This window comes from Netta rufina (assembly GCF_964035555.1).
Source record: "Netta rufina genome assembly, chromosome: 2".
Taxonomy (NCBI): Eukaryota; Metazoa; Chordata; class Aves; order Anseriformes; family Anatidae; genus Netta; species Netta rufina.
Genome location: NC_140124.1, coordinates 84354003 through 84381394, shown reverse-complemented (window position 1 = coordinate 84381394; position 27392 = coordinate 84354003). Strand labels below are relative to the sequence as shown.

The following is a 27392-nucleotide window of genomic DNA, read 5'->3' as shown; positions in this document are numbered from 1 at the left end:
ATTTGGAAAGGGAAAACTACAACAAAGTTTTGTTGTTGTTTGTTTGTTTGTTTGTTTTTATCCTTTGGAAAAGCTAGTTAGCAATACTTTTGTCTTTCCACTGATCCAAGATCCACAATAACACTTTTCATCAAAATGTACAAGTTCTGAGAAAGAGAAGTCTTTCTTGTAGATGCCCAGAAAAAAAGGCAACACAAATAATAGCAGTAATGGTAGAAAGGAAAAGGATATAAAGACAATGTTCCAGAACATTGGTAGGATGGGCAATCTGCTTGGTTTTTATTTTTTCCTTAAGAATTCTAAGAGAAGAATCTTAAAGAGGGGTGGGGGGTAGGGTTTAGATTAAAGGTAACAAATGTAATAAATAGAAGTTAACGAGACTAAGTTGAGTTTGTATACCCATAGACAGTTGTTAATGTGACTGTATAAAATAAAAGCAGCAATATCTGAAGAAATTTCACTATTAAGAAAATGCAGGTGTTTGGCAAGAATTTGAGGGTGAAAGCATGAAGAAACAAACAGATTGCAGGATCCCAAGGGATAGGAAAGAATGAAGATGACAGAATGTCGTTTTCATTAAATCCCTTACTTCACAGAACAAAATTATCACAAGCCTTAAAGTGAAGACTCAAATGACTTTTTTTTTTTTTTAATGACAACAAATTCACCTACTTATACCACTGAAGTTTTTAAAGAGCATACAAAATGGTTCTAAAGCTTTTAATTTTCTAGTTTGTTAAATTCAAAAAGGTGTGCAATATGGGACTCCAGTTTTGGTCAACATGTAGCAAGTCTCACGACGTCTTGCTTCTCAGCAAGATGTAGGTGTTTTACTAAGTACTTCAGCAGCAGTGATGAGGTACAGAAGGTGAGACATGCATGCTATGCAATTAGCTCTTGGTGTATAAAAGCAATCACTCTGCAGACACTGAAAGATATACAGGTTCTCTGTGCTAATGGATCCCAATATAATATGAAACCTAAGAATTTCAACCAGGGTTATTTGTGTGGCAGTGGAGTGGCATTAGAGGGATACCTAAAGCATTTCAGTAAGGAGGAACAATACATGCGAGTTTACTACAGATTTAAGGTGTAAAAATCATGCATCATGACACTACCTTCTTATTCACAGGATCAAACATTGGTTAGATGCATTACTTCAATACCTGCTATTTGGACACAGAACCCTTTGTTTGTTTATTTTACATCCCATAAAAGAAAAGTAATAACTTTGTAACTGTTATGCTACCTAAGATGGCATCGGTATCTCTCCTTAAATGGATGGGTTTGTGGGAAGTCACAGCTTTGAAGCTACTTTTCCTTGAACTGCAGCTGATGTAGACAAGACGTTTCTAAAGTTATGCAAGTGCTTTTTTAACTCCAATGACAAATAAAAAAAAGCTAATGTGAAGTCTCTGATTTCATGAAATGGAAAGTTCACTACACTTCCCCTTTGGAAGAATCTGTGGTGGATGCATAATGGTAATTTATTTTTTTTCAAGGACTCTTGACAGAAACAGTCTGAGGTGACATGGCTTTACTATGCTCAGAAGGGAACAAATATTTTATTTGGTACATGGGGCTGTTTCAAAGAGCTTTTAGCTCCTTACTTGGCTGCAGGATCTATAATCACATGGCTGTTCACATCTCAGAGACAAACACATTATGCATTATAGACAATGCAAATAATTTTTATAGGATTCACTGACATTAAACCTCCAAAAAAAAAAATTACATCGTTCAGTATTTCAAGTATAAGTATGTTCTCATTTCAAATGAGAACAACTTCAAATACTTTACATGCCCCTCTTTCCTTCCATCGGTTTAGCCTCACAGAATCTATCTTAACACAAGAGGCAGCTGAGATAGAGACCAATTCTCATGCTATAGTAGTACTAGATTTTGTTATTCCTCAAGTCCTAAAGTTGTGTTTTATCTGAAAAAGCCCCCTACTTCCTTTTTTCTACCAAGAGTAGGAAGGAAAAGTAGGTGCACAGATCAGATGCATTTCTAACTAAACAAAGCAACTCCTTGCTATTGGGTCGCATGGATTTAAACGAACACCAAGTTCAGATTTCTTTGAGAGTCTTTTAATGATGTCCCGCATGCTCCTTTTATACACTGAAGATTATTAATTTAAAAAAAAAAAAAAAAAAAAAAAAAAGGTCAGCACAGGAGTTTAAGAACAGTAGTAACGAGAGCAATGTATTTCATATATACTTGAGTGATAAAAAGAAGGATCTAGCTTGGAGGGGTTTCGATCAGAACATGATGTTAAGATTATGTCTTAATGCAGTATATTATATATTATAATATATTATTTCTGGCAAAGGGGATGCAAATGGGACCTGTCTGGCATCAGAGACAACGAGTCAATGCAATCTATGATGACTGCATTTGATCAGGGGAGTTATCTACTCAACAGTTAAATAAGAATCCCTGAATGGTTTGAGTTGGAAGGAACCTTAAACGCCAAGTTTAAGGTTAAAGACCTGCTAAAGAGACTTTAAGACTTAAAGTCTTTAAGACTTAAAGACCAGTTGCAACCCCCTGCCATGGGCAGGGACACCTCTCACCAGCCCAGGATGCCCAAAGCCCCATCCAACCTAGTCTTGAACACCTTCAGGCATGGGGCATCCACAGTTTCTCTGGGCAACCTCTGCCAGTGTTTCACCATCCTCTGAGTGAAGAATTTTTTCCTTCTAAACTTGCCCTTCTAAAACTGCTAACCCTTGTCCTGTTGCTACACTTCCAGATAAAGAGTCTCTGCAGTGATGAGCCTTCCCCTGCAAGGACTAAAAAAAGCAGATGTATCTTTATTTGCCTATGGGATAAGAGTACTATCCAGCATTAACAATGAGAAGCTCATGACATAAGTGTGTAATTTATTCTAGTGGACGTGAAGGGTTCTGCATACATTCCAGAAGCAGAAGTCCTATTTTAAGTCAAGGTCCCTATCACAAACACTAGCTGAAATGGGATTTCTGAAACACTGATGTGAATACTGAGAGATTCATTATACTGAATTGAAATTATATTATTTCATTATATTGAAATACTGAAAATCCCATGTGTTTTGTTTTCTTTTCCTGTGTACGGCAAGTACAATCTAGCATTCCAATATGGCCCATTTAAAGTGTGATCATAACTCAACCACTAACTTGTTTCCTAGCTTTGTACCTCTGTAAATATGAAGTCACCATTATTCATAAAAGGCCACAGGTTTTTCATTAAGCTAACAATCCTGGCTTCAGGACTTGCTGGGCTTTGTCTGTGCTTGTCTTGGCCTGCCTGGAGATTTGTTTTTCGGATGTAACAGCAGTTATCTAATGACCAGATCTATATTACCTGCTTTGTTTTAACTTTTCATTAGCTTTGCATAACTGTATGATGTAATGTCTGTAGTGATATATATTTTGTAACTAATATGTATTTGTAACATGTAGTTACTGTGGGCAGGACGACCTATTAGGCCTTGTAATACAACACAGCACAGAAGAGCACCAGAAGCTTTGAAAGAACAGGTAGAGGACAATACCTGAGGTCCAGGGGCTATAAACAACCCACAGATGGCCAATTACTGGTCATTAAAGGAATGCGACCTCAGGAGGTCACCAATTGCCAAATTTTAGAGGTAGCAAAGATAACAAGAACAAGCATCCAACATATGTTAAACACAGCATATACAGTAAATTCAGACACAATATAGGCTTGCAGAATAATAGGCTAAGTGTATAGACACTATAGAAAATATAAAAATTATCCCAGACAGATCCTAAAGTGAAAAGAAAGAAACTATCAGCATCACACCTCTTCTGCCAAAGGACTGGGGGTACTGACCAGTTGCTGTATACCCATGCACAGACTGAAAACATCACCCTTAACACAGAGAGGGACAGTGGGAGAGCAAGCCTAAGGGAGAGACACTAAACAGACAGTGTATACATCTTACTTGCACATAATTTAAACTATTTGATTAGGCTGTTTTGAATTATGCTGATTAATACTGCAATTAGATTAACAAGAAATTGTTGGCTTTCCAAGAATGGTGTATTCCTTTTTACTTGTAGCAGGATTATGAGTACAACAAACTAATGGGAGTCCAAACAACCTATTATCTAACCTAACTGCAAAAATTCCTATATAATGATATTCTGTAATAAAACAACAACAAAAGCAAGCAAACCCATACTATGTGTACTTCTAAGATTTTAAGGGATATCAGTAAAAAGGTTCTTTTAGTACTACTGTATATTGTACAGTTTTCTATTTTCCTGTTCATAAATTTTTCAGATTCTTCTCTCAATACATAGTATAACAGATGTCTTGCTGCAAAAATAACATTTTCTTCTCATAACTGCTTTTGAATTTTATTTCTCGAGCCTTATGTTGATACTATCAAATGCTTAAGAACTGTTGAGGATATGATTACTTTGTCATCAACTATGACTAACTTTTAGATCCTGCAGCAGACAGCTATGATCTTCTGTGATGCCCCCCTGGCCTCACATTTACTAGTTTTCTGACTAGAATTATTTTTTTCCCCCTAGGGATTTTTGTAACCTTTAATCCAGGGACAGAGTGTTTAGCAAAGGTGAAACATCAGATATCAACCACACTTGCTTGAAAAAATCTTGAAAAGTGTCCCTAAGCAAAAACTATTTTCAAAGATTTTTTTAATGAATATATTGTACTCCTTGATATTTAAAACTTTGACATTATCATCAGGAATTCAAGTGCAGGAAGGTATTTTTCTCATATCAAATTATACACTTTTACTGTTGATCAAGAATTAACTCTATCCTTACATCATATATTTTTTTACCCTCTTGCATTCTTACATGTGCATTAACACTGCCAAAAGCAAAAAAAGTCTGAGACCTTAAAGTCTGTATAAGAAGATTATACAGATTAAATTACAAAAAACGTGTTTCCAATAAGATCTCAGGTGTAAGAAAGAAAGGCCCAGTGATGAACCTTGTATTTGAGAAACTTTCATTCATGTCCTTGTATAAAGTTCCTTTATTATAGTGGTGGCACACATGATTTCAAGTGGAAAAGGTCAGCAATGAAACCAAATGCTCTGAAGCTCAGCCCTATGGTGTCCCCCCCATTCCTAAACTCTAAGTTGGGAACAAAGGAACTTTTCAAATTCACAAGGTATTAACGTTTTTACAGGTTTCAGCTGTTCACCTACTGTGGTGCTACAGCAGTCTGATGAAAGTTTGGATCCTATATACCTGAAGTAAATCTACAGATATGACAGTTTTGTCATATAAAAAAGAGCTCTTATGCTATAGAGTCGTAAATTGTTTGGCAAGGTAAATAAAGATATAAAATATTAAATGGTTCTTAAAAAAAAACATTAATTGATGCAGCATGAATTAATTCATACCTGGAGAACAAGTCCTACGAGGAGCGGCTGAGGGAGCTGGGCTTGTTCAGCCTGGAGAAGAGGAGGTTCAGGGGCGACCTTATCGCTCCCTATAGGTACCTCAAGGGAGCCTGTAGCGAGGTGGGGGTTGGTCTGTTCTCCCACGTGCCTGGTGACAGGACGAGGGGGAATGGGCTTAAGTTGCGCCAGGGGAGGTTTAGGTTAGATGTTAGGAAGAACTTCTTTACTGAAAGGGTTGTGAGGCATTGGAACGGGCTGCCCAGGGAAGTGGTGGAGTCACCATCCCTGGAAGTCTTCAAAAGACATTTAGATGGAGAGCTTAGGGATATGGTTTAGTGGGGACTGTTAGCGTTAGGTCAGAGGTTGGACTCGATGATCTTGAGGTCTCTTCCAACCTAGAAATTCTGTGATTCTGTGATAATTTGCTTTCTCGTCTACGCTGAAAAATTAAAAGCATTTGCTAATATTGAGTCTAAAAAGTAATGCTTTTATAAATATTCTGAAACAACTTTCAGTGACAGCATTTTGTGAAGTTTGTATGTGTATATATATACATATATATATATGATTTTTAAGTAGAGAGAGTCAATCTATCTGAAGGTAACCACAGTGAAATATTTTCCAAATATAATTACAAATATATTATCATTATCCTAACATTAATTTTGATGAATAACTCAGGGTGGGGGGTGAAGGTAAAACATTGCCCCAAATGGCATAAAACTCTCATACAGCACTGTACGGTTAAGAGCATTTTTTAATTTGCAAACGTAACACTACTTCTGTTATTGTCATTAGAACAAGAATTAAAATGCTTGAGTTTGAAACTTCTTCATTTCTGTAATTTTTTATTTAAAAAACAAACAAACAAACATGATTCCTTGCTGTTATTGTAATGAAGACTTTACCATTATCAGAAAAAAAAAAATGATTTACCAGAGGAACCTTTGAATTCAGAACTATGAGATTAAATAAGAAAATGTAAAACAAAAATCCAGACAGTTAGACAAAAAAGCATAAAATCCTACACATTGAGGTGTCTTGAGTTAAAATATAAACAAATCTACCAATTTCTTAAAATCAGAAAAGGATATTTATGTTGGAAAAAGAAACGACCCAAGCTTTTCCCCAAGGTTGGGGAAAAGTATGACTACCCATGTGCATTAATGACATAAAGGAGGCAAACTGATAACAACATTGGTTAGTTGTCTGTTCTTTGTCTTTTCTCTACTATATGTACTTCTAGAGGTGACTAGCAGTATGAAAGACTTTTATTAAGAAATGTAGAGGAATTCAGAATAAAGATTGAAGAAATTGAAAGCATTCTTTTCAACTTCCAGAATAAAAAAATGATTGTGGTATATTTTTCTATTTATGTTTCAGAAAAGACTTAATGGATAATTTTTGCTTTGCAAAATATTTTTTTGGCTTTGCTTCAGCACAATATTAAAAAATAATAATAATAATTATTAATAAAAGTTGCCTTAACTCTCCAGAAAAGATTGAACAAACGTTTATTTCAGAGACTTAAAGATGGCCTTCAGAATGACCAATAGTAGGATGCTGCAATTATTATCTTGACCTCCTGGAAAGCTTTCTCTTTGTAATGAAAGTGCCCTCCATATTATCTTAACTATGAGATAACTGCTAATCAAGTGGTAGCAATCTATGAATGTCCTGGCCTCCCCAGCTGTGATTATACTGTAATTATAATATGCATATTCTAATATGAATGCAGATAAGACTACAAAATGAAATCTTTTTAGAATAGGACAACAGAGAACTATTCAAAAGGATTGGATTTTTTTTTTTTTTTCTGAGTATTTGGATATTTTCATAGAAGTCTGTGGATTGTTGTAAAGCAGAGGTTGATGTTTTATATTTTACTTTTTTTTTTTTTTTTTTTCCCCACAGAGCTTCTAGCCTCCATTTTCTTGACATTTTGAGAAGAGAATCAAATCTAAACTTCTCATTCATGGCACACCATTTCAGTGCCTTGGAGTGAAAAAAGTGACAGAAAGAAACCCTCATCACCACCAAATTAACAAGAATATTGTAAATCATAAGTTATTGAACAAGCATGAGGTCTGAACCTGCTAGAGCTACTTGCTCATCTGCAGGCAGCCACCCATTGCCCCTTATACTGTCTCAAAATGTGTTGAGAATTCTTTGCTCTAAATCTAGATTTTTTAAACATTAATTATAGTACTCCAAATCTTTGAATGCACACTGTTCTGTCCTAGACATAGTTTAAGGACAAGAAAATGGGGACATCACAATTCAGAAAGCCAGGAAAATGTTCTTTCAGTAAAAGAGGCATTACAGTTAACATTCCTTGGTTGTTGATTTGAAAATAACAGCACTGTAATTAAACAAGCTACTTAAGATAAACCTTTCTGTTTCCTAATGCTTTTATTATTTTTTTTTTTTCATCTAATATGCATGTGTAACCTGGAATACTGCCAATACAATTCCGGTATGAGTCCTGTTATGAAAGGTTTTCAATTATAGTTGGGACTGTACAAGATTTCCAGTGACTGAGACGCAAGTTTTATTGGCAGTAATTCATAGAAGTCATTCATTCATCACTTTTGTTGAATTAAATGATCCCAAGCTCATGCAATGATTGGCACTATTCAAAGATAACAGAAGCAAGAACAATACCATGAACTAGGCCAGTAGCTGAAACAGGTAAAGCCATTCTTTCTATAAATCACTCCTCTACAGCAAAATGGCTTTCAAAAACACTAGATGAATGTGCATTCTCCAAGGAAGAGCCTGGCACCAGTATGAGTTATAGGGATTCAGTCAAGTCAGAGCTCAAAAATCCTTTTAAACATTTCATAGGCAGTTTCATGGCCTTCTCTTCCAGTATCCTTTACCTCAGGCAGCAATCCAGGCAAACCTGGATTAAGCTAATCCCCAGCAGGTAGGTGTCCCCATACAGCTGTGCTTTCAATTCTCACTAAAAGTTTAAAATGTGCTCAACTATCAGGTACTTCCTGAGCATACACACATTGAAGAAATGTGTACTTTCAAATGTGCATTTCAACCAAGAATATGTCATAGATTTATCTATATATGGATATAAAACTTGTCTGTCTAGCTTCAACAGTAACAGAAAGTTGGACTCCACTGTTAGATTTTAATTGGAAGGTTTTAGAGGTGGTCTTTAAAGGCCTATCTGCTTTGTGAGGTTAAAAAAAAAAGTCTCCTGACATCATATAAACTCTGCAGAGTTAAACATTTACGAGTTTTCTACCACAGCATGGCTATACCACTTCCTCAGTTACCTTTCAAAATTCAAATCCATAAAAACACTGAAAACTGCTTAAGCTTAAAAATATATGGACGTGTGGTTTCTTAATTTTAATTAACGGAATCAAATAAGCATGCATCAATTTATGAAAAAAAAAAAAAAAAGGCTTTCTTCATGAACTTGTATAATCTCTTCACCACCAACAAACAAACCACAGGGTACTTAAATTCTTTCCAAGGAAAATGTAGGGAAGGAATCAATTGGAACAGCTTTGTATTCAAAATCATCTGTGAAGCATCAAAGTTATGTTTGTTGGCATCTGTGCTCCAGCTGTGGGGTTTGGAGCTTTTTATTTTTTTAATCACGTTCCTTATTCCATTGAGTAAGTACTGGATTTTGTGCATTTACGGAGTTGGAAAGTGAATTCATCAGGGACTGTTCAGACGCTCACAGCCTTTAATGGTGTTTCACTAAAATAATATGGCAACTTTAAAGCTTCACAGGATATCTATTTAACTGGATCTTTGTAAGTGACAATTTTATGGTATTAAGCTAGATTGAAAAAAAAAATATATCTTTTTTATACTTGTTGAATTGTGTACACAGAAAAGGATGCCGAAAAACAACAACAACAAAATAAATTAGCCGACAAACAGAAGTCCCCACATCCAAATCATAAAAAGAATCATCTGACGATAATGTTAACCAATTCTTTGATTGCTGGTAATCCATTTATAAGCAAGTTCTTATCTTTATTAAAAAGCAGTCAGAATGACGAAGTCTGAGATTGAACCAGACATCCCCCAAATCAAAGGAAGACTAAATTGCCTTTTGGATGAGGCCCTGTTTTTGCAGTGGCAATCAAGCACTAAAACACTTTGTGTTTATGTTTGTGATTCCATATGGAATATAACATCATTCTGAACAACTGCAGAAACAAAATGGTGTATTTACTTCATTGTTGTCACAGAATATGGGTTCTGAGTCCTTTTGCTTGACCTCTTTTAGCCAGCATAAATTTACTAATGCAGAAGTGTGGGCGGTGAGGTGTTTTTGTTTCTTTGTTCTTTTATAGTGTAATATAGCTATTGCCCAGTTCAGCAATTCTTAAATGTCCCTCCACAGGAAAACACTGACCTTCACTAAGCAGACTAGATTCCTGCTTTAGGTATCTAAGGTTAAGAAATACGGATACAGTGAAACAAAACGAAACGAAACCAAATGAAAACCCACTATTTCAGACAACGTGTTTTTGTTTTTGTTTTTGTTTTTGTTTTTCTGAGAAAACAAAACAAAACAACAACAACAACTTTTTGCTGCTTTCTGCTCTCTTGAGAAGTGACTCTACTCAAGAGAAAAGTATTAAGGGACTAGTCCCTGACCTCTTCTGTTGAGTACAAAAGAACAAAGAAGATAGCTGTGAGTTTAGTACAGCTTTTGATGAGGGACCTGAATCAGGGACATGAACCAGCAATGTTCTACTAGAACATCACAGGCACGGTGTTAGAGGCAGAGAGCAAATGCTTGCTGTCTATCAGGAAATCTGAGAAAGGCTGAAAAGAAATCAGCAGAGATAAACAGTTGGGAGAGAAAGGTTATTAAAAGTACTAAGTCACTCTTCAAAAAGTTCTGTACAAATGGAAAATGTATGGAAAGAATATTGAAATCTGCACATTGCATGAATAAGGGAGGCCAAAAAATAATTTAAGGAGGAACTTCAAAAGGTTTAAAAACTAAAAGTCAATCCTACTTCAAAATGTATTATAGACAGAAATATTGCTAAGCAATCTGTAGGCCAAATATATTATAAAGGTACACAAGAGGCATTTAGAAATGGCAATACCACAACAGGGATGGTTCATAATTTTTCTGTTTTGAAGACACTATGCAACAAATAACAAAACAAACAAACAGACACCAAAGAATATAATTAAGGAAACAGAAATGATTAAACTGTTGCTAGTGGCACACAGCCTTTTGCTTACAATTCCTTTCCCATATGAGGCCTGGAAGGTGGTAAGTCTGACATTATTTTTGAGAGACTGCAGAGTCAGAGTCCTATTCCGAAGGAGTCAACTAACATGAGTAAAGGAAGTAAGTTGATACAGTGAACTTCGATTTCCGCAAGGCATTTCACAATGTCTCTCAAAGCCTCTTAAGGAAAATTGGCAGTCACAAGCTAGGAGAAATGCTACTATCCTTTCATGGATAATAAACTGGTTAAAAGATAGGAAATGGAAGAGAGAAATACGTGCTCAATTTTCACAAGGAAAGGTGTCCAACACGGTCTGTGCTGACACCTGTGTGGTTAAACGTATTCAAAAGCACTGGAAGTACTTTAATATCTAAAAAGCTGTCTACTTTCAGGAAAACATTGCAAAGGCTCTCTCCAGGGGGTATTGCAGAGGAAAAGGGAAAGTGCATACTTAAGAAAGTGCATATACTATACCAGGCTGGTACCACAGGCAGAATGCAGTTCTAAGAACTAAACCTGTCAAAAAAATTCCCCCAAATAGTGAAGGATGCCTACCTTATCAAACACAAACACACAGGCCATTTTCATCTCTATTTGTCTCACTATTTTTTGGCAAAGCCCTTCTGTGATTTTGGCAAAGACAAATGCTTTTTTTTTTTTTTTTTTTTAAAAAAAAAACATTGCACTCTCATGATCTCGTGATTTAAATTTTACTTTTTTCCCTGCTTGCCTCTCACAACACATCACAACACAGGGAATTCTGCTTGTGCAAACTATTCTTCCTATAAAACTTAAGGCAACATAAATTGTTTTTTCTTGACATTTTGTGACTGTCATGAAAGACTGAATTGACTTTATGTTTAGGGCATCTCATATTGTTTTACTGCTTCAGTTACACCTAGAAAACTAAGTGGCAAATAAAATGTCAATCATTATGGAAAAAAAAAAAAAAAAGAAAAAAAAAAGAGGTTCAAACATTTTTCCTACTAAAGACACTTAAAAGACTCCATTCTTCACCTTTTTTTTCCCCCAAAATTAAATTTTATGACCTACAGACAGGTTTTTGATGGATTAATTTCTATAACACAGCATATTTTTTTCTTCACATTGGATCTTAAAATCTGAAGATCTTATACTTCATAGAAAATTGCTGATGTTACATTTCGCTATATGTCTACTATTCCTCTTAGCCCTCCATTGCAGAAGCAGATTATATGCACTGATATTAATTCTTTTTCTAAGTACTTTAAAGTCTCTTTAAAAAAATATTCATGCTGCCAAGCTATCTCACACAAGTGCTTCAATATATGAATAGGGATTCTGGATCAGCTTTTCAAGAAGGGATAGGACACACAAATTAACTGCTATTAATACAGAGCTTAGTGAATTTGTAAAGAGGGTTATGTGCTCTTACATGAATGCATATACTGTAATTCTAGTTTTCTAAGCAATAGCCTGAAAATTTTAGAAACTTCTGACTGAATGTCTGCCATGCATTACATAGAGCGAACATACTTCATATTAAAGCAGGATTATACATCTTGGTTTTATTCATAGAGTAACCACATACAGTCTCTGAACTTCTGATGGGCTATATCATTGAAGGCTGTCCAAAGACATAGCTAAGTCAGGTAAGGCCAAGAGAGCAGGTGAGTTTGTTGCCTAACTCTAATGCTTTTTCTTATAGTTTGTATTGACTGGGATGGGACCAGAATAAGATCAGCTATGGGAAATTATTTTTTTCTTACCAGGAGTTACATTCACACTAGTATTACATTACCAGAACAGCAAAATAGCAGAGCCAAACATTGAACCTACCATGTTGCATGTCTGAGCCTTATACAATGTCCTCACATGAACTAACATACAAATGCCTTTTTATAAAGAATCTTAGAATCAGCCAGTACATTCATAAAATGGTCTTGATGTACAAAAAAAAGGGGTTGCTTGGGAATAAAGCATCAATCATACAAAAGAGTCTTGTGCTGAGCATGGCAGGTAGGTTGTACCTTTAAAGGTCCCTTCCAAGCCAAACCATTCTGTGATTCTGTGTGAGCTGCACAGCAGTCTTGTACCTGACCTGGCATCCAGCAATCCAGCCTACACAACAGGCAAAGTATCACAGAATCACAGAACTGTAGGGGTTGGAAGGGACCTTGAAAGATCATCGGGTCCAACCCCCCTGCCAAAGCAGGTTCCTCAGAGCAGGCTGCCCAGGTAGGTGTCCAGACAGGCCATAAATATCTCCAGAGAAGGAGACTCCACAACCTCCTTAGGCAGCCTGTCCCAATGCTCCGTCACCCTCACCATGAAGAAGTTCTTTCTCATGTCAGTACGGAACTTCCTGTGCTCTAACTTGCAGCCACTGCCCCTTGTCCTATCCCCACAAACCACTGAGAAGAGGTTGGCTACATCCTTCTGTCCCCCACGCCTCAGATATTTATATACACTGAGGAGATCCCCTCTCAGTCTGCTCTTCTCCAGGCTGAACAGACCCAGGTCTCTCAGCCTTTCTTCATAGAGAAGATGCTCCAGGCCCCATATCATCTTTGTGGCCCTCCACTGGACTCTTTCCAGGAGATCCCTGTCTTTCCTGTACTGGGGAGCCCAGAACTGGACACAGTACTCCAGGTGAGGCCTGACCAGGGCAGAGTAGAGGGGGAGGATCACCTCCCTTGACCACGCTCCTTTTAATGCACGCCAGGATCCCATTAGCCCTCTTGGCCACAATGGCACAGTGCTGGCTCATGGTCAACCTGTCATCCACCAGGACCCCCAGGTCCTTCTCATCAGAGCTCCTCTCCAGCAGGTCGTCCCCCAGCCTGTACTGATGCTTCGGGTTGTTCCTTTCCAGGTGCAAGACTCTACACTTGCTCTTATTAAATCTCATTTGGTTTCTTCCTGCCCATCTCTCCAGCCGGTCCAGGTCTTGCTGAATGGCAGCACAGCCTTCTGGCGTGTAAGCCACTCCTCCCAGCTTTGTGTCATCAGCATACTTGTTGAGGGCAGACACTATTCCCTCATCAAAGTCGTCGATGAAGATGTTGAACAAGATTGGACCCAGCAACAACCCCTGCGGAACACTGCTAGTCACAGGCCTCCAGCCAGACTCTGCTCCGCCAATCACCACCCTCTGAGCTCAGCCAGTCAGCCAGTTCTCAACCCACCTTGCCATCCACTCATCTATCCCACACTTTCTCAGCTTTGCTAGTAGGATGTCATGGGAGACAGTATCAAAAGCCTTGCTAAAGTCAAGGTAGATGACATCCACCGCTCTCCCCCCATCTACCCAGCTGGTGATGCCATCATAGAAGGCAACGAGGTTGGTCGAGCACGACTTCCCCTTGGTGAATCCATGCTGACCACTCCTCATAACCTTCTTCTCTTCCAATTGCTTGGAGATGGCATCCAGAACAAGCTGCTCCAATACCTTTCCAGGGACAGAGGTGAGACTGACTGGCCTGTAGTTTCCCGGATCCTCCTTCCTGCCCTTCTTGAAGACAGGAGTGACATTGGCTATCCTCCAGTCTTCAGGCACCTCACCCATTCTCCGGGACCTCTCAAAGATGATAGTGCTTCAGCGATCACTTCTGCCAGCTCCCTTAGCACACGCGGATGCATCCCATCAGGACCCATGGATTTGTGTGCATTGAGCCCACTCAGATGCTCCCAAACCACTCCCAGCTCCACCAGGGAGGAGCCCTCCATTTCCCAGACCCTTTGTCCTATTGCCAGGGGTGAGGAGTCCTGGGGGAGTGTCTTTGAAGCAAAGAAAGCATTCAGTATCTCTGCCTTCTCAGCATCTCCCGTGACCAGGACACCCCCTCATTCAGCAAGGGACCCACATCGTCCCTAGTCTTCCTCTTGCTGTTTACATACTTGAAAAAAAACCCTTCTTATTATCCTTTATCTCTTTCACAAGCCTCATCTCTAGGTGGTCTTTAGCCTTCCTTGTCGTGTCCCTGCAGGACCTGACAACACATCTATGCTCCTCCCAAGAGGACAGGCCCTTTTTCCACATTTCATAGACCATCCTCTTCCTTTTGATCTTATTGATGAGCTCCTTGCTCATCCACATGGGTTTCCTGCCTCCCTTCCCCGATTTCCTATTCTTCGGGATGCACCGATCCTGAGCATGGAAGAAGTGCTGCTTAAATGTAGCCCAGCCCTCACAAGCACCCTTGCCTTCTAGCAGCCTATCCCATGAGATACTCCCAAGCAAGTCCCGGAAGAGGTCAAAGTTGGCTCTTTGAAAGTCCAGGGTAGCAATCCTGCTTTTAGCCTTACTTCCTTTGCCTAGTTCCATCTGGAACTCCACCATCTCATGGTCACTGCATCCCAAGCTGCCCCCAACCTTCACATCCCTAACAAGGCCATCCCTGTTGGTAAGAACGAGGTCCAGGAGCACCCCCCGCACCTTGCTGGCTCCTCCACCACCTGTGTCAGAAAATTGTCCTCAACGCATTGTAGGAACAATTTGGACTGCTTGTGCCTGGCCAAGCTGCTTACCCAGCAGATGTCTGGGTAATTGAAGTTCCCCGTGAGGACCAGCGCTCGTGATCGTGAGGCTACTGGCAACTGCTCGTAGAAGGCCTTATTGACTTCCTCCTCCTGATCTGGAGACCTGTAGTAGACCCCCACCACCATGTCTCCCATACCAGCCCACCCCTTAATTCTTACCCACAAGCTCTCCACTTGGAGCTGGGTACACTCTAATTGCTCCCTCACATAAAGGGCAACCCCACCCCCTCGCTTCCCCATACTGCCATGAGATCTAGGGAGAGATTTACATTTTCCTCTTCCTCTCTATCCAGGAAGGAAATGAGTGGTTCAGGTACTATCCCTGACACAGCCTGTTTCTTAGCAGTACTTGTGCAGCCTCCATGCTGGCATGGTGGAGAAGAAACACCCTGACACCTGCATGGCAGGGTGAATGGAACAAAGAGGTACCAGTGAGGGTAGTCTAAGTTAAGGAACATGGTGAAAGCATTGAGGTTCTCCTATTACCGTGTTATTCTGGAGAAATGTTTATAATTTTAAGGGTTAATAGTCAAGCTGTAACTTGCAAGTTTTCTTGTGCATCCCAGAGGGAATCAACAGGGTGTCATGAATTTGTACCAGCTGACAACCTGGCTGACTTTCCATTTGAAATGTCAGTAAATTGCTAGCACAGCTAGCATGTTGACTTTAAATGAGTTTCTTTTTCACTTTTCCTTAAGTGGGCTAATTCAAAGCTCAAAGAGATGAAAGTGAGTCTGTGCTTCCTCTGAATGTGATAGCTGAAAACTAAAGGTATAGTCTACAGCTGCTCTTTTCCATTTAGAACATCTCTGGACAAAGCAAACAAGAATTGTATTCTGGGGTTGACCACCTGGACCACTCCCAGTCTGCACAGAGGCTTCACCTAGTTCAAAGGAAAGATAAATCAATGTCTTTATCTTTACAGGGTCATAAATGCTTCACTGATCTCTCATTTTAGAAATCATCATGAGTTACAAAGCTGAGGATTTTTGTATTGTAAATTGAAAGGGCTGGGTTTATGACTTCAAATTCATTCACCTTTCAGATGTTTCAGTTGATGTTATAAGTATTGTCTTATGAAAAAAAAAAATGCTGCCTTGGAATCTGCAGGATTCATCGTTTTACTTTCAGCTTACTACTCAGTCAGAAAAAATATATATACGCTATGTGGTGCTGCTTTCAGTACCATAAAGTGTACTGTGACTGTGAAACTACATCCTGCCCTTTAAGCTGTACAGGCTAATCACTGTGTATAACAGTAAATATGTTCAGTGCTTATGTGAATTTATATTTTCAGACATGAAGAATGCAATCCCATCTACTGGAATATCTAGGCCTAAATATATTTCAGTATGCTACAATAGACTCAGAATCACAAGACACTGAAGATACAAAAGGATGAATAAACACAATGAAAATGTATGCTTGCTTTTTTTTAAGGCTTATGAACATGTTTGTCAGGGGCTTTGAGTAATTTACAGCCTTGTATTTGCTGGCTATAGTATTAGTGCAGGTATCTTCTAAGCCAACAGTTGAATGTGGAAGGGATGAAGGAATCAACCCAGGAGGAAAAAAAATAGTACTTTATTAATTTCATCAGTAAATATTCCCAAATTTATATAAAATGATGCCCCAACCTGATATAATTTGGGTAAGAATAGGGCTTCCTGACACTATTTTCATTGAAAAGCAGAATCCTATCACAGCCTAATAAATTAAAAATTTCTATAACACTGAGAGTAAGTGAAAACAAAAGCTGTTAGATAAACATCATGATTTTGGATAGAGATCCACTCTATCCACTATAATTGCACTCTGATGGCTAAGGGCTGCTGCCAATTAGCTCAGCTAACAAATCAATCTTACACTTTTCAACATTCACTGCAGTAGTGAAGTTATAACAGCAACAGTGCATAATATTTTTTCAGGCTTCAACCATCCCTCAACTTATTAAGGTCAAAAGTCTGAAACAAAACACTGCTTTGTGTTAGCAATCAGGTCTACATGTGAGTACAGTTTCTGGTATAGAGTTTAACGTGTTATTAACTATGTTTGCACGATAGCATTTTAACTACAGGAGTCTAAGGCTAAAAGGAACAAAATAACGAGAGGAGCAGTTAGTTATAAGCTTATTCAATAATAAATTAAAAAGAGGAACACTGGAAATGCCATTCTACATCAGGCATGTTGTCTGGTTATTGGCAAAGGACAGCACAGAAATAAGTGGAATGCTCAAAGCACAGATCAATCAGACTCTTCATATTCAAAAAAAGATTTAAAAGCTTAAAATGTGATTTACCATGCCACCTAAGCTTTAATTTTTTTTTGGATCTATTATAACTCTACTTCATCCCGATATTCTGCACACTTTGTATAGAGTTGCTGAATATGTTGAATAGTTTTTTTTATTCTTAAGTTTTAAGCCTCAACAATGTCTTGCAACAAGTTGCGTCACATAACAATGCCCTGAATAGAATTTAATTCAATTAAGTGGCTTCATATTACTTTAAAATTAAAAATTAACATTGTATATTACAATACAGAGTGCACAGAAATCCCAGTGTTTCCTCTGCAGATCTGTTATTATTTTAAATATTGGTCCTTTGTACACTAGAACCCTGTCTACTCTGACTTATCAGAATCCCAGCCTTTGGCTTTCTCTGAAAATTTCCTAGGGCTATACTCCTTTCTAATACTTTCCTTTAAGAACAGTAAGTATGGCTACAGAACAGATTTATAGAACAGCTCTATCATGCCTCTGGCATAATTTTCAATGTGATGTGTCATGCACCCTTTTTCCCCATTTTGATTGTAACTGCACAATGCCCTAAGGTTGTTGCTGAGCTACCTGCAGTAAAATTAAGGTGTTTGCATACTTACAAAGACAGCTTTGAGATGGAAAAGATATATAAAATTTGTAGAGGAAATTGTAACATGATCCAATGACTTCAGTCCTTAATTCAAGGGAATTAGATAAATTCAGCTTCAAAATAAGCTCCACTTTGAAGATAAGTGAAGATAAGCAGTGATGGAGAATTAACCATTACTTGCAACGTGATTTCAACTAGCTTCAGTCTGGGCTGTTGTAGTCAGCCTTTCTAAGATTATTTATGGGAAACCCTAGACTACCTTTATGTCTTTATTTGAAATACCTTTCTGAAACTTCCTAACTGCTAAAACCAAATCTACATTTTTTCACTGCTACATAACTTTTCTGGCTTTTAGCTAGTATTATAAACAACTTGTGCACCCAGCTGCTGTCTTGTACTTCACTGTGCTTCAAAGTGAGAGCAGGAGATTCCTTGAAACTCTATGACTTTGCAATGATGATACAACTCTTTTCACTTATATTACTTCAGCCCTCAGAGATACCTAGCAATAAAACAACCAAATCAACTTCTGCGTTGATGATGCCTCCCAACTTCAGGACACCAGAAAACATAATCCAAATTTTTCTGCCAGTATTACAAAGAAAATTATCATTTTATTTTTTTTCTTAGAACCCAAGTTCTTTCCTTTAGGAAATCTAGAGTAATCTCACAATAATCTCACATATCCTCTTCCATGACAACCCAACAGTACATGTATACCTGGCTAGATACACCCTTCAACTCCTACATCTTCTTGCTAGTATATCACTTCAATGACCATACTTCCTTGTAATACCGTATCACAAATTTAAAGCCATATACTTTGAAGCTGTTTCAATTTGATTGGCAAAAAAAGCCCCTGTAATCTTCTTGAAAAATAATGCAAGGAATGTATCAAGTAGTCTGCTTTAGTAGTATCTTAAGGAATTGATTTCCACTTTCCATTCTGCATCTTAGTTATTTTATACCCTGAAATTTTTTGGCATTTTGAAAATCAGACATCAGGTAAAACAGCCCCTCTCCACCTGCATCACTTTCTTCTTTTCCTTTAATTTAGATAAATGTAGATATGAGGCTTGCTATCTTTTTCTCTCTTAAACAAACAAAAAACAACAACAACAGCAGTCTATCATTCCCCCTCCCTCCCAACATATTACTCCAGGACTGACATTATTTTTTTCCTCCTTCACTCCACATAAAACACACAATGTAGAGCTATATGAGTTTCACTCGTACCTCAGGCCTCTGATGTCCTTAAAAATATGCGGTTCATACAACTGTTCCATTACATTTACTATTTATAAATCGGTGCATTTCTATAGCATAGTAATTACTATAACCAGTTGTCATATTTTGAGTTTTAGTCAGGTGCTTCCAGGGATCAAGAAGGATTCTTTTGCATATGCAGATTTTCCATGTACTTTTTTACCTTATTCTTTGCCTTCTTTTTTGGCACCTGAAACTGGTTGCAGCTGGGGTTAGTGGGCTAAGCCAGTCCTCTGAAACTGTACAGGAAATACCAGATGTGCTTCTAGATGGCTATCTGATGTAACCTGCTCTCATGATTGCTAGATGGAGGATAGGAAGAAACTTTCTCCCAGAACAGACTGGTAGAAACATTGGGAGTTACATATGATGTTCTTTTTTGGTCTTGAATTCCCTCAAAGTACATTTCAGTTGCTGCATATCTTACCGTTACTTGAGTCTCTCTGTTAAAATAACTATTTATTTATTTATGTATACCATTCTCTCTGTTGTCAATTCTGATTTCACAGAAATACTATTTATCAAAGAAAACTACACTACACGTGTAGTTCCATAAGCGACTAATGAAGCTTGATTTCCTGTAAGTTTATATTTCAAGACTTCAAAATTTTTCCTTCTTTCATTTCCCCTTTCTCATATCTCCTGCCAGTAGAACTTAGAAGTCCTACCACTAAAATTAAAAGACATGCAGTGGCTAGTCACAAACTGCATGTGTGCTAACAATCAAACTCACTGACCAGCATCGGATGCAACCTGTAACAAACAAGGGACTCAGCAGTAACTCTGTCTCTGAAGGTGGAAACTAATTTAAGTTTTTGTCCTCTAATGAATCAGTATTTTTCACGCAACTTGTTGCAATTTCATATTGTTAGGTAAGACAGCTCTCCAGTCAAACCTCATCACAAGGATGTGAATCTGTTAGAACAGGTCCAGAGAAGGCCCGCAAAGATGATCAGAGGGCTGGAGCAACTCTCCTTTGAAGAAAGGCTAAAAGAAGATGGGGCTGTTCAGCCTACAGAAGAGAAGGCTCTGGGGTGACCTTATTGCAACTTTTTGGTACTTAAAGAGGGCTTATAAAGAAGATGGAGAGCAACTCTTTGCTCAGGCAGATAATGACAGGACAAGTGGAAAAGGTTTTAAACTAAAAGAGGGGAGATTTAGATTAGGGCTTAGAAGAAAATTCTTCACTCAAAGGGTGGTGAGGCACTGGAATAGGTTGCTCAGAGAAGCTGTGGATGTCCCATCCCTGGAGGTGTTCAAAGACAGGTTGGATGAGACCCTGGGCAAGCTGATTTAGTGGGTGACATCCCTGTCCATGGCAGAGGGGTTCGAACTAGATGATCTTCAAGGTCCATTCCAACCCAAGCCATTCTATGATTCTATGATCTACAGCATAGGAGCTGCTGAAAACCATAACAAATAGCAAAAGTTGTAACAGGACACTGGTGAACTTGGCATTTTAGGACACAGCATGGAATGTCCTGGATGTACTGAATCATGTCTCCAACCTCTGATCAATAGGACTCCTTACATGAACAGAGGCACTTGGCCTTCACCTGACTTTGTGGAACAAAGCCATTCCCTACACTGAAAGCCCTGGGAAAGCTTATGCATAGTTACCGTAAGATTTGTTTATATGGTATTTTAAATAAGATCTGGGATTCTGAATCCAAAGCACATAATCTGTATCATACATAACAATCAAGAGCAAAGCTCCTGAATGTGAGAATACATATTTAGGGCAACATATCCAACTAGGTTTGAAAAAGATTTCAAAACAACTATAATTGTTCCATAAAATAAAATATTGCACGTGACTTGGAAGTCCCTGAAAGAGTTTGTTATAGGAACCTCAGAAGAAAACTGAAGTCACTATCAACTGTCGTAGGTTGTAGTGAATTTCTTAATTTGTCCTGAATTAAGGGGAGTTTTGATAGTTTTCCAAGAGACAAAGGTTTATTTTGTAGCTTTACTTTTAAAATTATATACTTCTCAAAAAAGTGAAGTTTCACAATGCTTTATTTTAAGCAAGAAAGCAAACAACTTGCAATTTAGCCCCTTTCTCAAAGTTAAATAAATCAAACAGCAGAATGATTGCTGTGTATGTAATTAAACACTACCTTAACTGCCTCATACTTAGATATATATTCACATCATTTAAATCAGTTTGTATTTCACATTTACTTTGACTATGCATGCCAAGTTGATAACCCACTTAACTGACAAAGTTGAGAGTCACATGTACCACTTTTCAGTATGTCAGCATTTTCTGAAACTATTTCTTGTGATTTTTTAAACCGTTTTAATTACTTGATATTGGTTGTAATTGCAGCTACATATACATCATCAGAGGAAGGCAGGCTCTATTTTGCAAAACATTTAAAACATACAAGAAACAACTAATATTCCACGGAGTTTACATTATAGAGAGGGAAAAAAAAAAATTTAAAAAGGAAACGAGCATGAAATAGTCAAATGTCATATAAAAAGTGTAATTTTTTGTACCTCACATTTTCTGTGAGGTACATTTTCTGGTTTTGCAATAGATGATGGAGTATTTTCCCTTAACTTAGAGATCAGGCAGAAACTTAAATAAATAAATAAATAAATAAAAACACAATAACAATCTTTTCTGTTCTCTTGTTGCTCAAATGGGCGTTTGGAATTTATTTTGGGATATGACAAATATTTTAAAGGCAGACTGTGTCCTTTCTGATGGACAAAGTATTTCTGCAAACCTTCCATCTTCAAATTCCTTTTAAAAACTTAATGAAAGAGAACATTTCTGATATTTGTTTTTCCAAGACATTTTTTTTTAAACATGTGTCATAGCAGAAACTTTAGAATACAGAATTCCCTGGTTTTCAGCACAATTCTGGAACATTAAAATAATAATGAAAAAATATGAATGCAACACTAGCAACTATTTTTAAGGAACAACAACACAAAATCTGCTCTTCTGTTCTATTTCACAGAAAAATCTAACATGCTTTGCTTTGGTATATGTGAAGTATATACTCTTTACCAGATTTCCATTACAATACTAAAATTAATGCATATGTTAGCATGACTGAAATGAGAACACAAATACAAAATGTATGTTATCCAACTGGAGCCTTGGACTAGAATTCCTATTCTAGGAATAATTCTGAAAATAATTTACTTTTTATTACTGACCCGAGGCAAATTCAACTGAGATTATGCTTCTCAGGGGAAAAGAGCTTTCTGAAGCAAACGTACAATTTACCCAAGTATGCTGTAAAATCTAAAGAGATTTGTCCTCTGAGTCATATTAACTTAGTCCACAGAATTCCACAGTGCTTTCTCTAGCACATGGATCACCTGAATACATTTGAGTAATACCGGTTTTGTCATCCACCTAAGCTTTCAATTACCTGATTTTAGCTGCTCTTAAATTTGGCTGTGACAATCCTCTCACTCATTAGACAATTTCCAGCATTCTGCACTAACTTTGATTAGCATAAAGATCTTGACAGGTCCTTATGGCTCCAGATTTTGACTTCAAACTTCATGTTTTTGACCTTCTGGAGTATCTGTGTTCTAGCTCTCATATATCATAAAAGTTTATGATCTTCTATATTGAGCAAAAATGCTTAAATGGTTTTGGTCTTTATTCTCCGGTCATCTATTTTTATGTATTGAGTAAACTTCAGTGAGAGATGCATCTTTAAAATACCATCATGTTTTTATATCTTTGGAATATCTGTATGCATCAAAAGGTTTATTATTATTATTTTATAAGATGCTAAGTTTGCAATAGCTGCATGGAACTCTCTACTAAGTACTGATAAGAAATATCCAATCGTCTTGGTTGAATTCTGCCTTGGTTGAATATGAGATACAGCCAAGGAACCAGCTGATGAGAATAAAACAAAACACAAGCAGTAGCCACCTGCTGTGCTGTTATGGACTAACAGCAATACAACAGAGCTAAAAGGGAGGAAATTTGCTGAGTAAAAATTACATAGTAGAAATCATCAGATGGACACAGACAACTGCTGTGGATATGGTAAAAGCAGCAAAATGAGAACAGCTAAAGAGATTAAGATTGGCTGTACTACAGACACACAGGCTGGTCTCAGATTAGTAAACAGAAGAGGTAGGTACTCCCTACCTGATATCTGGTCCCCTGATACTGCTGGCAAACAAGATGAAAACCCTTTCTTAAGAAAACAGTTGCAGTGTTTTTTCTCTCCCAACCCCCCATTGAAAAATTGTTTTAAAGATAAAGAACCACCATAGTTGAAAGTGGTCCCAAGACAGCACTTAGGCCTCCCTACACTTCTGATGCATCAAAAAAAAAAAAAAAAAAACAAAAACATTTCAAAATGAAATGAAGTCTAATATTTTTATTTTCTTCTTAAATGGTATGCTCTCCTCAGTCTACGTACTTCTTTCCTGCTTTTTAAGAATGCAAGTCCTGACTACACAGACAGCAGAATCCAAACCATACAACTGCAGACCTATGGCAACTCAGGTTATTCTAGCATTATGAAAGTTTCCCTGAATTCATCTTTACTGAAGGTAAATAAGAAACTCAGAATGCCTTCTTTTATATTAAAGCTATCTTCTCATGATTAAAAAAAAAAAAAAAAAAAAAGAGAACTTGGTATTTTAATTCCCTGAGCCTATTTCAGGTATGCCTTTCATTCACTTGGTGAAAGGCTTATAACATCTTTTACTCCAGATCTAATATCCAGTAGGTAGGGTAGAATACTACCACTTTCATTGCATTTTTTCCTGAGATTATTTAGTTTTCCAAGTGAATAATGAATACCAGCTATACTAGAATACTTGTTTATCCCATCCCATGAAGTCATGAATACTAGGAGATGGGATAAACAGGGATGACTGGGACAGAAACCTTTCACACTATGCTCTTTACTATGCTAGCCATGAAGACTTAACAATAGATCTAGGCCATATGTCTGCTTTTTTTGTGTATCATTGGGGGAAACAAATATTTTGGAAAACTTTGAAAAAGTTATTAGGCTAATTCTTAAAGTTCAGCTGAAAGACAAGAAAAAAAATGTTGGATGCTTTCAATATAATGAAAATGCACTTTACCACCAGGATAAATATTAAGAGAACAAATCCTGGGAAAATACACAAATGCTTAAAATTAAGAAAGGTAACAAATGATCCTTCCTTTAATACTGAATTACTACCAGACTAACAAATAGTCTAGAGATGATGACAAACCTCAGAATTAATTGTTTACTCTCTAAAATGAAGGCATGTAAAGATTGGTTTAATATGTGAAAACAGAAATAAATAAAAATTATTCTGTGTCTAGTATTCTGGAACAAAGCTCAGTGCATATTTCTCAGTGTGCAGCATTAGGCCTAGTCATTAAACTCTACATGGATAAGACAGAACCCACAATTTTCCTTTGAGCTGTGTTCATTTTGGTCACTGGGGAGATTAACAATACCTTCTGTCATTCAGCAACAGAATCTATCTTCTTAGGTTTCAGCCACTTCAAATTTTGCTTTCTACATAATATCCTCTTCCATGACAATCCATCACTAGAATTCAAATTAGCTGTAACATGAAACGGCACCCCAAGGTTCATCTTCTGATATTCACCTACACTTGCTAAGTCTTTCCTTCAGCTTCTAGTTGTACTGCAACAAAATCCCTTCCTTTGGCTTTGATGGTGTTAACCACTCATCACTATTCACACCGAGCTTATTTTCCTAGTGTACTGCAGTGAACTTGTCACCCTGCTCTCTGCATGTCTCTGCTATGTTTCTCTCAAACACTCATACGCTGCTATGTATATACTGCTTCAAGAAAGCAATGTTCCATTTTGATGTGCCCATCCCATGAAACATAATGCTCTGTTTGTTCATATGTAAGAAAAAGCCCCTATATGCTGTTCCCCACACTTCCCTTTGTAAATGAGGTATTCACAATTTATTTAATTCATTCAAAATTGTCCCACAGTAGCTTCAAAAATTGGCAGCTGTTAGGCTGCTGAGATGCTAAGATCACTGTGTAATCTGTATTCACTTTTTGTCACATTATTTATTTAGATTTTAAAGCTATCCTTTTCTGCGCTGTACAGGACCAGAGACACCAGAGACCTGGGCTTATAGCAAGAGTTCCCATGTATTCTGGTGAACAAAATAAAAAAGACCATAAACCTGCCGAAGACACATTGCCCATCTGCACCAACCTTGCCTCAGGAAGCCTATAATCTAGATGACATTATATAAAAACTGATTGATATATATTTCTCCAATAAACTGTGTGAATTTCAGCACACACCAGCAATGCAAAGACAAATGTACTCTACTGACTCATGTTAGGGGTACATCACATGGGCACATGCCTATTTGCTGAAGGGCAAGCTGAGAATTACTTACCACACTGCAGCCAGGACAGTCAGGACCATTTTCACATATCCTGCGCCGAGCTTGAATCCCTCCTCCACACTGAGCAGTGCAGCGTTCCCATGGACCCCAGCCTGTCCAAAACACATGAGGGGGGCACAACAGATGCTCATTGCAGTACCTGTGAGAAGAGGCAGACAAGGAGCCAAATAATCTGTTTAGTATCGAGACAAAAACTCCTCCAAGTTCTTTATTTGATTATTCAGATAGGTGTTTGTACAAGGAAATATTTTATACAAAGGGCCCTTCTCTTATTCATAAAACATTGAACTAATGGTTATCACACTGTGCAGAGTTTAAAAATTTATTGAAGCATTTGAAGCATTTGTTTGCTTTATTCAGTGCCTTAATACCCTCTATGATACAACTCATGATACAGCCATGCTATTGCACTGTGAGCACATAAGCAAGGCTGACAGCTACTTTCATAATAACAGTTGTGGCTATACATCTGGGGCAGAAATGAGTCAAACAAACAAAAGACAACCATTTAGGCAGGCACTCTTCTATCATTCTCCACCCAAGCATTGATTAGGAACCATCTCTCTCGTCCTCACAAAGCTTTTTTTCTTTTTTCTTTTTTTTTTTTTCATTTTGCTTTCTACAGTGACTCCACTTTTATGGGCAAAATAAAAACTGAAACATTGACTCTAGGCACAGAAAAGTGTATTGTTCTGATAGTGTTACTGCTTTATCTTGTAAGGGGTGTTTTCAGCTATTATAATCTTTGAAGGATTTCCCAGTGGGCTGCAAACTGATTCAGGGTGCTTCCAAGATCTTGAGGGAAACAGGAATATCTAATTACAAAGCCATCATTACTGTTACACGACATTCAGACATTTGGGAAAGTCCCAACTTTTAGTGTTTTTTTTTTTTTTTTCTTTTTTTTCTTTTTTTTTTTTTTCTTTTTGACTTTTTGTAAAAACCTAAGGTTCATGATTTTTAGTGTGCCATCTAGTGACACTGGCTGTAGCATACACCGCTTGGTAAAGCCCCTCTGTGTGGGTTCAAAGGGTTTGGGCTATCAGTAAGCACAACTGGGACTCAAAAAGGGACCACTGTGGTTGCCACTGTATGGCTCTTGTTCCTACTATTTCTGACTGTTCTGAACAAACAATTCCATTTATTACAATACTTCCTCATCTTTTACACCAGTCATCCAAAATCCACTGTCTTCTTGCATTTCTGGCAGGCTTTCATCACTTTGCACTCTCCTGCCATGAAAACTGAACGGTAATTCATTTTCTACACAAAGAGAAACAATGACAGTATAAACTGTTGTTATTTTCAAAAAGATTAACAACATTTCAGAAAGAAAAACAACTTTTTTTTTTTCTTTTTCCAGAAATCCCCAAGATCTTCAAGCTTTAATTCTTCATTACCAAAGAATTTGCATGTTCAGAAGTCTGTAAGGAAAAAATGTTGTTTGTGTGATATATATATATATCACACACATATATATATGTGTATATACACACACACACACACACACACACACACACATATATATATATATATCTCAGTAGGCTTTTCACATACACTGGAGCCTGTGATTTAAAATTTATCTGTAGGTCTGAGCAACTCCACTGCAATTTAAAAGGTTGGGAGTGGGGTAGCAATATTTAGTGTCGTGTTTCTGTATTGTTAAGTAAACTATTAACGGCTTGTATTGAGCATGTCTGCTGTT

General features: G+C 37.5%; 1 protein-coding gene across 1 annotated transcript in view; it reads right to left on the bottom strand.

The window, feature by feature from the left end:
• Positions 1-27392, bottom strand: part of SEMA5A (semaphorin 5A) — a gene marked incomplete at its 3' end in the record, with an annotated part of 236068 nt that overhangs the window by 43807 nt on the left and 164869 nt on the right. The window contains exon 14 of the mRNA XM_084306898.1: positions 25679-25826. Coding sequence (XP_084163024.1) covers positions 25679-25826 — 148 coding nt within the window. The remainder of the gene's footprint in view (positions 1-25678; positions 25827-27392) is intronic.